An 11,718-nucleotide genomic window follows, 5' to 3' on the forward strand; every position below is an offset into this window, starting at 1 on the left:
ACTCGACCCTCGTTCTGGACAGGCGTACTTCTTCATTACTCAAAAGAAAAACATTAACCAATTTCTAAAGACTGTTGACATCCAGTGGAAGTGATAGGAACTGCAAGCAACTGCCTTAGAATTCTAGGTTCCCAAATTGAAAAGAAAGTGACCTCAAAAAAATTATTTCATGGATGGTTTGTCCTCTGGGTTTCGCCTGCCAAATAAGTTCTGTTATACTCACAAACATCATTCAGACAGTTTTAGAAACTTAATAGTGTTTGCTATCCAAATCTATTAGTAATAGGCATATCCTTGCTTCTGGGCCCGAGTAGCCGGTAGTTTATTTTGGGCACGCTTTTCATCCGGATGTGAAAATACTGTCCCCTAGCATAAGAGGTTACAAAAATGTTAAACGCCCACAGCACCCGTGAACCCCCCCCCCCCCCCCCCCCCCCCCCCCCCACACACACACACACAAAAGCCACATCCCCTTACCCACTAACACTGACTTTGCTAATAAATATTTTGTGGAGTGGAAGATGCCCTTGTTACGGTTGTAATGTGTTGTTGTCTCATGTAGCTATCGTAGCACTTTCCAGCAGTCAAATCACCAAATTAACCTCTAGTGGTCTCATGAGTGAAATGTTAAAATCATATTTTTCAAAACAGTATATTTAATAAACATTATCAAAAAAACTTTGTGACTCTGATTTAGCCCACTGCAGTAGAAGGTTAAAGAACTCTGTGTGACCCTGATTTAGCCCACTGCAGTAAAAGGTTAAAGAACTCTTTGTGACCCTGATTTAGCCCACTGCAGTAGAAGGTTAAAGAACTCTGTGTGACCCTGATTTAGCCCACTGCAGTAAAAGGTTAAAGAACTCTTTGTGACCCTGATTTAGCCCACTGCAGTAGAAGGTTAAAGAACTCTGTGTGACCCTGATTTAGCCCACTGCAGTAGAAGGTTAAAGAACTCTTTGTGACCCTGATTTAGCCCACTGCAGTAAAAGGTTGAAGAACTCTTTGTGACCCTGATTTAGCTCACTGCAGTAGAAGGTTGAAGAACTCTTTGTGACCCTGATTTAGCCCACTGCAGTAGAAGGTTGAAGAACTCTTTGTGACCCTGATTTAGCTCACTGCAGTAGAAGGTTGAAGAACTCTTTGTGACCCTGATTTAGCCCACTGCAGTAAAAGGTTATTTAAGATGATTCTGGATAAGAACGTCTGCTAAATGACTAAAATGTAAATATAAAATAATCTATTAGTGCATCAAATATATTTTTCCCCTTTTCATCTCTCTCTCTCTCTCTCTATCTCTCTCTCTCTCTCTCTCTGTATATATATATATATATATATATATATATATATATATCTCCCTACCTCCCCTTCTACCTGACACTCCCCAAAAATATTTCCTTCAGACTGCATCCAGGTTTTTTTTTAAATATACTCTCCAGAAGAAAAAAAATATTTTCAGAAGGAAAGTAATACAATTATACTGCACTGTCTACCACGTCTATTAGTCCTTATGGCCTTGTGATACTAAAAATTACACCTGCCTGTGAATGAAAGCCTACTCAGTATAAGGATATAGAGGACGCCAGCAGTCTACATTATGGCCTGTATGTGTCTTTGTGTGCAAGGTTAAAAGGTTGCTAAATAGGGCCATCCTGCTAACACAAGAGGGCGTGTTTTGGTCTAATATGCCCCGTTGGTTCCTCAACTCATTTAATGTTGGCCTGGTGAGCTATTCAGAAATCGGCCAAAAGGTTGTTTGTTCAGAGTCAGAGATGTGTAGTCTAGTCCATATACAGAAATAGAAATATGACCGTCACATTCCGATCTGTAGACGTAGATTCTGTATTGAGGAATGTTGAATAGACTTATTTCAACCCTTTATTGTTGGCCAATAAATCGGATATATTAACTAAACTGATTGGTCAACAAATTATAATACAAAAAACACAAAACCATCCTATTGAAAATGCTTGTCCAGGCGTAGCCTGTACCTACTGAGAGAACCCATTATGCCCACCCGTCCCACGTTGTTTCTTTCTCTACTCAGTTATTATCTGATGCCCCACAATGTGAGTTTGTATTCCAGCCCGTGTCGCGTCGGGTTTAGGGGTGTCATTATGTGTAATTATATATGCTAATGACGGTTGGGTTGACAACCCTGCAGACTGACGAAACACTGTAATATTGATTTTAATCACATTATGACCATGTCTGTAAAATACATAGAAACCACAAGCAATATTTTCCCAAGACAAATTGTATAAAACCATGCTTACTTTTTGTTTGTGGTTATATCATTTCAATATTGGTTCATAATGTGAGTAATTCGGTTCCGTTTTCAACAACCAAAATATTCAATTAAATGTAAAGATATAGCATTGTAGATATATAGTCGATGACCACAACCACAATGTGATGAACAACAGCGTTTTTTATTATTATAATAATATGTTTTTAATAACCTTTACTTAAGTCAGTTAATAACCTCTACTTAAGTCAGTTAATAACCTTTACTTAATTAATATGACATGGTCAATTGCCTGATTCAGGGGTAGAACGACAGATTTTTACCAGATCGGGGATTTGATCCAGCAACCTTTCGGTTATTGGCCCAATGCTCTTAAGCACTAGGCTGCGCTGCCGACCCAGATGTTTAACCAGATAATGTATATTACACATCCTTGCATGCTACGTTGATTCCCTCTCCGAAAGAAATAACGTACATCGTAACAGGCCTATATAAAACGGCATGCCCAAAGATAAACAACATAGCTACTCTGGGCTGCATGTAGCCTACCATCGACCCAATATGCGGGAGGCTCGTAGCCTATTGCTTTGTTGAATTGGGTTTGTAGACTCGAAAATGCAAATTCATAATTTAATATCAATGACAACGTAGAAACAAAGCCTTGTTCGGTGGAGTATAGACTGATCAAGAATAGCACCCGAGAGGGGCTAGTTGGACTCATCCAGAATAGGACCCGGGTAGGTTGGGTAGTTGGACGGATTCAGAACAGGAGCCGGGTGGGGAGGGTAGTTGGACTCATCCAGAATAGGAGCCGGGTAGGGGGGTAGTTGGATTGAAGTATATGTGATCCAGAAAATGAGCTGGGAAGGCATGTACTTGGACTGGGCTAACAGCAACAGCTGCTCCTTTCTTCATAACCAATCAGCATCCCATAAAGATGACGTTTCGGTGTCCTACGTCAGCCCGATGGCGATAGAGTAGAGTTGGTGCAAGGGAGTTTGAGTGGGAGATAGAGACTAGCGCGCCCCATCACAACACAGGGACCAGGCACCGGAGAACAGACCCTCTCACACCCCCGCCCTCTCCACCGACTAAGAACAAGTCCGGCTGCAACACCCCGGTTAACAATCAGCCAGCACCGGTCAGTACACAGGCGACTGCTCTATACCCGCAGTCCGGAGGAAAAAACGAAAAATAAACAGCTTCAAAACTGTTGCACCACGTTTTAAAAGTGGACCTTACGCCGCCTTACTTCTTGGACATGGGCGATATGGGGGATCCACCGAAAAGTGAGTGGAGCTGGTTTGGCTCGGGATGCCATTCAAATCAAGTGTCTATTCTATTCTATTCTGAGTGATGCAAAACTGAGGCTAAATTAGACTAATTTCTACGTCGATTTGTTTTCTTTGCAAGTTTGTCACCGGTTTGTGTAAAGTTTATTGTCTTAGCAGTTCCCATTTAATGAAACGTTTCCACCCGAATTGTCTTTACAATTCCGATATCAAGGATACACCATTTCAATGCCTGTTAAGTTACTTTAGATCGTTGAAAAGCAGCACGCATTAAAACTAGTCTATAGACCAATCATAAATAATCTTATTATCGTTAATAACCAACGTGTATTATATATAATAAATTAAAACAAATAAGTAATTAATATTATTATTATATTATTATTATTAATATGGTTGTTGTTGACATTGTCGATTATAGTATTTTTCCCTTGTTGAATAGATGCTTGTTCTCAACAGCAAATGTAGAACCCCTTCCTGACGACATTACTATGGGACATTCATTATACTCAATATAATCTTTAGAATCCTCCTAATTTATATTCTAACATTTTTCTCCTGACTTTGTTCTCCAGAAAAGCGGCTCATATCGTTGTGTGTCGGCTGTGGGAACCAGATCCACGACCAGTATATTCTGCGGGTCTCTCCGGACCTCGAATGGCACGCTGCCTGTTTGAAGTGTGCAGAGTGTAATCAGTATCTGGACGAGTCTTGTACCTGCTTTGTCCGAGACGGGAAAACCTACTGTAAAAGGGACTATGTTAGGTAAGAGCTGTTTGTTATGAATATCATAGTTGTTGAAAAGCATTGTTTATTATTGATTGACTGGTTGACACATTCAGGTATTAACTGTCTATAGTATCATAACATACATGGTTATACATGGGACGTGAACATTTATTTGCTAACATATTTGAATGCTCGGGAAAACTATATTTTAAAGTAGGTCATATTTACATATTCTACTATTAAAAAATATATATTTTATATTTTCAGACTACATGAGGTTACTATTGATGATTAGCATATTTGCAATGAACTGTTTATTATATTGTCTTTATAATCATAGACTACAGCAATAGACCACAACTGGGTTTTCTATTGAAAAATAAACAGATATGTTGTTGAAACCACATCAGGACTGACACCGTTTTGACAGAACATGAGGCTGGCTACATGTTGACCACGTTTGCATATGCAATACAAACATATTACCAACATATTATTTAATGTAGCCTTACAGCAATATTTTGCAGCATTGATGACCATAAAGTGAGTCAATGGATCGATTTTAATAACGTATAATTGGCCAAATACATTGGACCTACAACTAGTCTACAATTGAATTTAGATATATTTTAATGATTTGTAGAGTTATCGCCTGTAATAAAAAATAAAATAAAAATAATAATAATAATGATATTATGAGTCTTCTAGGAATATTTAGAGTTATACTAGGTCTATATCTCTACGCTCATGATATTGGTTCCATTCTTCTCTGTTTCTACAGAATAGGTCTGTGCTTTGTTTTTAATAATGTACTATTATAAAACGGGTTTCAAGTCATCTCATGTGGTATAAACATAACTAAATATTAAGGCCTAACAATCCTGCTTCTGCTTGTCCTATTATGTCTGGTGTCCAGCCACAGCATTAGCCTAACAGTGGGCCTTGGTGCCTTGTGACACCGTTAGCTGACTCTAACCGGTCACCCAATCTCTCCTAACCCTCTAGGTTATACGGGATAAAGTGCGCTAAATGCAACATCGGTTTCAGCAAGAATGACTTCGTGATGAGAGCGCGCTCCAAGGTGTACCATATCGAGTGTTTTCGGTGTGTGGCCTGCAGCCGACAGCTCATCCCGGGGGACGAGTTCGCTCTGAGGGAGGATGGCTTGTTCTGCCGGGCCGACCATGACGTCGTGGAGCGGGCAACAATGGGCGTCGGAGACCCCCTCAGCCCCCTCCACCCGGCCAGACCTTTACAAATGGCAGGTAGGTTAACAATTTATATCAATGGCAGTGGTGTTTTTTGTTGTTGTTGTTGTTGTTGTTGTTGTTGTTGCTTTCAGTTGGCTTGTATATGTGTTGTTGGTGTTTGGCAATTAGATTGATGTTGTATTAGTTGAAAAGTTTGTTTTCAGGCAACGGGCATTGGGGATATTTGTGAAGAGGGGCTGTTGATTTGGAGCACATTAAGACACAGATGAATGTATAGCATCGTCGATACAAACGTTTTTTAATTGGCCTACGTTTTCCAATGTTCGTAACACAATACCAAACAAACATAAACAGATACCACGAAACGTTTCATTGGAGTATCTTGCCGTGATGTACCGAGTTGATTTCAACAGTAGGGGCTGCGTTTCAATGAAAACGTGTAGCTCCAAATGCATTCTGGAATCATCTGAATATGATATGCGCATCTATTGGCTAATATAGTTGTTTATGTCATGAATATAGCCTACGTTACTATTGGCTAATATAGTTGTTTCTATGTCATGAATATAGCCTACATTACCATTGGCTAATATAGTTGTTTCTATGTCATGAATATAGCCTACATTACCATTGGCTAATATAGTTGTTTCTATGTCATGAATATAGCCTACATTACCATTGGCTAATATAGTTGTTTCTATGTCATGAATATAGTCTACATTACCATTGGCTAATATAGTTGTTTCTATGTCATAAATATAGCCTACATTACCATTGGCTAATATAGTTGTTTATATGTCATTAATATATATAGCCATATATATAGCCTATATTTCTATTGGCTAATATAGTTGTTTATATGTCATGAATATGAATAGCCTACATTACAATTGGTTAATATAGTTGTATATATGTCATGAATATATATAGCCTACATTTCTATTGGCTAATATAGTTGTATATATGTCATGAATATATATATATATATATAGCCTACATTACTTGATAAAATAAGCGGCGCGACGTTATTGTGAATCACAAATGAGGATTGTATATATTTGATTATTATTAGGTCAATGGTATGTCACTTATGAAATCATTCGCATTTGCGAGTGCTCTTTGTCAAGGTACCTCACAAGAGGGAGAATATCTGAGCAACGTCTTTCTTTACATAGTTCTAGCTGAATTATGAGGCCCTCCTAGGAATTCAGATATAAATGGTGTTTGTTTGTTTGTTTGTTTGACTTAAAAAAAATAACAGTCGGTAGTTTACTTTATATAAAGATGAAATGATACATTCTTTTCGTGTTGAAGTTTAGGGGCCTACAGTCTAGATTAAATGTAACGTGTCACAATAATGATGTATTATTGTATTATGTGGTTTTTGGGTGAATTATACAAGCCAGTTAGTTGGCCACGCACTTCAAATTGTCGATACATGTTAGGCCTATGTGTAACCGATAGTCGCAGTTAGTGCTGAGGTTATAACCGGATTGGAAAACATACTACATAACCGGAAGCTCGGTCAGATGGCCACAGCAATATTTTTACGAGACTTCGTTCTTAATGAATTATTAAATCAAAAGGTATCGCACCAATCTAGTGAGAACCCTTTTCGACTTGATGTATCTATAAAAAATTAAAATAAACTACGTATTTGACAGTCCACTCTTTCACATTTCCTGCGCCATGGTCCACGTTTAACGCAGAAAATATTGACCCCCTTTTCCAATAGAGGTAATTTAGACATATATGCTAAACGTGACAAGAACGCACTTTCACTAATAGTAAAAAAATAAAATGAATGATATATAGGCTAATATCAAAGTATGTCAACGTATAGCCCATCCATGCGTAATAAGGTGATGATGTGTTCATTCAAAACCCCAGTGGTAGGCTATCTCTATAAGCTACAATACATGACAATGCTCTTTCTCTGTTGTGGATTTTAATTGAATTTTAGACAGTATTAAATGGGAAACGGGGATACCTAATCAGTTGTACAACTGAATGCCTTCAACTGAAATGTGTCTTCCGCATTTAACCCAACCCCTCTGAATCAGAGAGGTGCGGGGGGCTGCCATAATCGACAGCCACTTTTTCCACGCCCGGGGAACAGTGTGTTAACTGCCTTGCTCAGGGTAGAAAATGTAGGCCTAATAGAAGTTTGGACAACTGAAATGTGAACAGCAGTGATAATGATAGGTCAAGGATGGGGTTGGTTGATAGCTGTAGTAATAACATATTACCATAAGACCCGGATAACATCACGCTGAATGGATACTCCATACTAGGCGTCGTTTTGTAAGCTACCATGAGTTACTGTACTGGTATACTTTTGAGAGTGTACGTTTTTGTAATCTCAATTTTTGTATTCAACAGTGTCTTTATATATCCATGATGTTGAAGTGCCGATAAATAATATTTATTCTGTATTTCCTCCTCTCTTTCTCAACAGCAGAACCAATATCAGCCAGACAGCCCGTGCTTCGACCGCACGTCCACAAACAACCGGAGAAGACCACACGCGTACGGACAGTTCTTAACGAAAAGCAACTCCACACTTTGCGGACCTGCTACAACGCAAACCCCCGACCCGACGCTCTGATGAAGGAGCAGCTAGTCGAGATGACCGGTCTCAGTCCCCGAGTCATCCGGGTCTGGTTCCAAAACAAGCGTTGCAAGGACAAGAAGAGGAGTATTCTGATGAAACAGTTACAGCAACATCAGCCCGACGACAAAACGGTGAGAACCCTGTCTGGTCTTTATTTAAATAAAGGATTCAAAACAGTGGTGTTCTTATCGGTCCAAACGCTGGTAGCTGTTGTAACTGTTCCATTATAATACTTCTATTCTTGTCTGGTCATTTTGTTTTCATTAAATAATTGAGGGGAAAATAGAAACGGAGAAAAGGTCGTATACGTCTGCCTATGGATGGATGCGTGAGATATATCCACATGCAGGCGCATGACTTGTCCCTTTTTTTTTTACTTAGGCCACACACACATACACACACACACACACACACACACACACACACACACACACACACACACACACACACACACACACACACGTCTACATGATCGTTACGCACAAACATTTCCATCATATTCTAAATAGCTAATGCTGTTGTTGTTGTTGGGTCAATGTTGACATGCTAATTTTAAACTTTATATGACGATCAGTTTCTCTGGGACTATCTGCAGAATATCCAGGGAATGACGGGTACACCGATGGTGGCGGCCAGCCCGGAGAGACACGACGGTGGTTTACAGGCAAACCCAGTGGAGGTGCAGAGTTACCAGCCGCCTTGGAAGGTCCTCAGTGACTTCGCGTTGCAGAGTGACATGGATCAACCCGCGTTTCAACAACTGGTGAGTCCAGTTAGAGGCTGTACTATAACACAACTGGTGAGTCCAGTTAGAGGCTGTACTATAACACAACTGGTGAGTCCTTAGAGTCTGTACTATAACACAACTGGTGAGTCCAGTTAGAGGCTGTACTAAAACACAACTAGTGAGTCCAGTTAGAGGCTGTACTATAACACAACTGGTGAGTCCAGTTAGAGGCTGTACTATAACACAACTGGTGAGTCCAGTTAGAGGCTGTACTAAAACACAACTAGTGAGTCCAGTTAGAGTCTGTACTATAACACAACTAGTGAGTCCAGTTAGAGGCTGTACTATAACACAACTGGTGAGTCCAGTTAGAGTCTGTACTATAACACAACTGGTGAGTCCAGTTAGAGGCTGTACTATAACACAACTAGTGAGTCCAGTTAGAGGCTGTACTATAACACAACTGGTGAGTCCAGTTAGAGGCTCTACTATAACACAACTGGTGAGTCCAGTTAGAGGCTGTACTCAAACACAACTAGTGAGTCCAGTTAGAGACTGTACTATAACACAACTGGTGAGTCCAGTTAGAGGCTGTACTATAACACAACTGGTGAGTCCAGTTAGAGGCTGTACTATAACACAACTGGTAAGTCCAGTTAGAGTCTGTACTATATTACTAAACTGTCTGTCTGGTAGACAGTGTGAACGAAATCACGAATAACGATTAGAGTAACATTAGAGTAAAGGTTAGGTTATTGTAATTTTAAGTTTATAATATTTTATATTATTTTCTGTAATTTAGGCTATTAATATGGGTCGTATTGAGGTCGATATGTGGATTCATTCTATTGTATTGTCTAAAATATTTTAATTAATATGTTGAATAATGTAATCTTATATATTACATTATTCCTTTGTTTTGTTCAGGTCCATTTTTCGGAGGGAGGACCTGGTTCCAACTCGACAGGGAGCGAAGTCGCCTCGATGTCATCCCAACTTCCAGACACACCCAACAGCATGGTCTCGAGCCCTATAGAGGCGTAGGGCCTCGAGGACGGACTGTAGACTATTGACTATTGTCATATTTCTGACTGATGATGAAGTGATGCTAGTTGGGCAAAGGGGCGAACTGACTGAAAACTGAAAGAAAAAAAATAATAACTCGGGGTTGAAAGAAACAAAATGTCACTGAATCTCTTGTTGATTTCATTCGAACTGAGAGATTAAAGAGAATCCTCCTCCCGCAACTGCACGAAGCCTCTTTAACGACGAAACAACCCCTTGGTTGTAGTTTTACACTGTGAAGACAATCATGGATTATTACCCCACCTAGATCTGTCCATATGTCCGTCATACGTCCGTCCGTCCACTCGCCGCAAAACAACCCTGGAGAAGAGGAAAGGAGAGGACAATGGAGCAGTCTATGGGCTCTATCCAATCTGTGTTGTTGAAGCGTTACATATTGCGCGACAGACATTTAAAGCTAATTTCCTATTTAGCTGACATATACAGCGATTAACATGAATGCAGTCTCCGCTAACGCGGGGTGAACATTGCCTCTTTCAGTCACGCTGCAACGCCGAGAGCGCATCTGCCTGCACCATAAAGTGTCTGCGACTCATGCGTAGCGAGATCTGTAGATCTCACTACGTCATACATGACTGGTGCTGCCCGTTGGAAACTCCTGGTAACAGTTCGACAAAAACAATTTATAATACTACACCACACATACACTCCTGGACCAACGGACCTCTAGGAAAAATATGAACTTTAATATTGAAGATGAAATCTGGTTCTACATTTGCACATTGTTGTGCATAATGTTTGAATATACAAACAAATGACTGGCTATTCTGTTTCTCTAAAATAACTTGACCTGAGATTCGCCTCCTGATAAGATGCCGTTTGGATGGGATTGCAAATATTGCTATTCAATTATTTTGTTATTATCTCCTTGATAAAGTCCAAGTAAGGCCTACTTAAGCATTGCAACAAGGTATACCTCTATTTTGCCACAAGCTACGTGGGACTTTTATGTGTGAGTTTGTGTCCATTCAAGAATATGTTGTTTTTTTTTCTTTCCCAAAGATGTGTATAAGTTATAATGATCGTTTTTTTTTTTCGTTTGTTCCTGTTAAACAAAATTATTTATTATTTATTGTTGAAAGACTTGCCACTTTTTTTTGTGTAACTTTCTTTACTGAAGTAAAACAAGAAAAACGATTGTACCGTGGTCTCCGATTTATCTATCCTAATTGTATGCGTCCTGTCCCTTTCTATATATTACTAATAAAACAACGACATGTGTAGAAATATATCTCCAGGATTATTTCACTAATATTACGGCAGATACAGTATGCATCTATCTTTGTCCTCGGGCTGAATTCATCCTGTTATTTTACACCTCCTTAGGACTATATTGCAATGTTCCGTGTTTACTTTGACTCGGTTAAAAATAACATTTTGTGATAGCAGTTACTGAGCAATACGACGTCTATAATATAGTCTGCATCTCTCTTGGTCTTCGTTCTGCAATCATCCCATCATTTTACACCTGTTTTTGGCCTAGTATATATATATATATATATATAATATATATATATATATATATATATATATATACTATGATCAGAAGTATACTCGGTTTAGATGGAATGTATGAATGGCATTTAAAAACAGCATGAACTTGTATAACAACATTCCATATAGACTACTGCGTGTTGGCTCAACGCTTCGATGATGTATGATAAAATTCCATGATAGAGCAGACGAAATGCAAGCTACAAGCTATCATAGTTAGTTACTACTGTCAAAATGTGTTGGTTATATAATTCTGTGGGTCCTGTATAGGCTAGCTGTCCGTGTTGATTTGGCATATGGCATTTGGCATTACGCATAAA

General features: G+C 39.2%; 1 protein-coding gene across 4 annotated transcripts; it reads left to right on the forward strand.

Annotated features, from left to right (window-relative positions):
- Window positions 1–3,149: 3,149 nt before the first annotated feature.
- On the forward strand, window positions 3,150–11,159 carry isl1 (ISL LIM homeobox 1). 4 transcript variants are annotated; one of them, XM_036979218.1, is made up of 6 exons: window positions 3,150–3,534; window positions 4,113–4,302; window positions 5,272–5,531; window positions 7,939–8,222; window positions 8,666–8,854; window positions 9,746–11,159. In XM_036979218.1, the coding sequence occupies exons 1-6, from the start codon at window positions 3,507–3,509 to the stop codon at window positions 9,860–9,862; spliced, it is 1,068 nt and encodes a 355-aa protein (XP_036835113.1). In that variant the 5' UTR covers window positions 3,150–3,506; the 3' UTR covers window positions 9,863–11,159. The 4 variants fall into 4 exon arrangements, with proteins under 4 accessions (XP_036835113.1, XP_036835112.1, XP_036835115.1 ...); XM_036979217.1 differs by having other exon boundaries at window positions 3,166–3,534; window positions 7,936–8,222; window positions 9,746–11,157; XM_036979220.1 differs by having other exon boundaries at window positions 3,171–3,534; window positions 8,687–8,854; window positions 9,746–11,156.
- Window positions 11,160–11,718: the final 559 nt, after the last annotated feature.

Source organism: Oncorhynchus mykiss, chromosome 6 (assembly GCF_013265735.2).
Source record: "Oncorhynchus mykiss isolate Arlee chromosome 6, USDA_OmykA_1.1, whole genome shotgun sequence".
Taxonomy (NCBI): domain Eukaryota; kingdom Metazoa; phylum Chordata; class Actinopteri; order Salmoniformes; family Salmonidae; genus Oncorhynchus; species Oncorhynchus mykiss.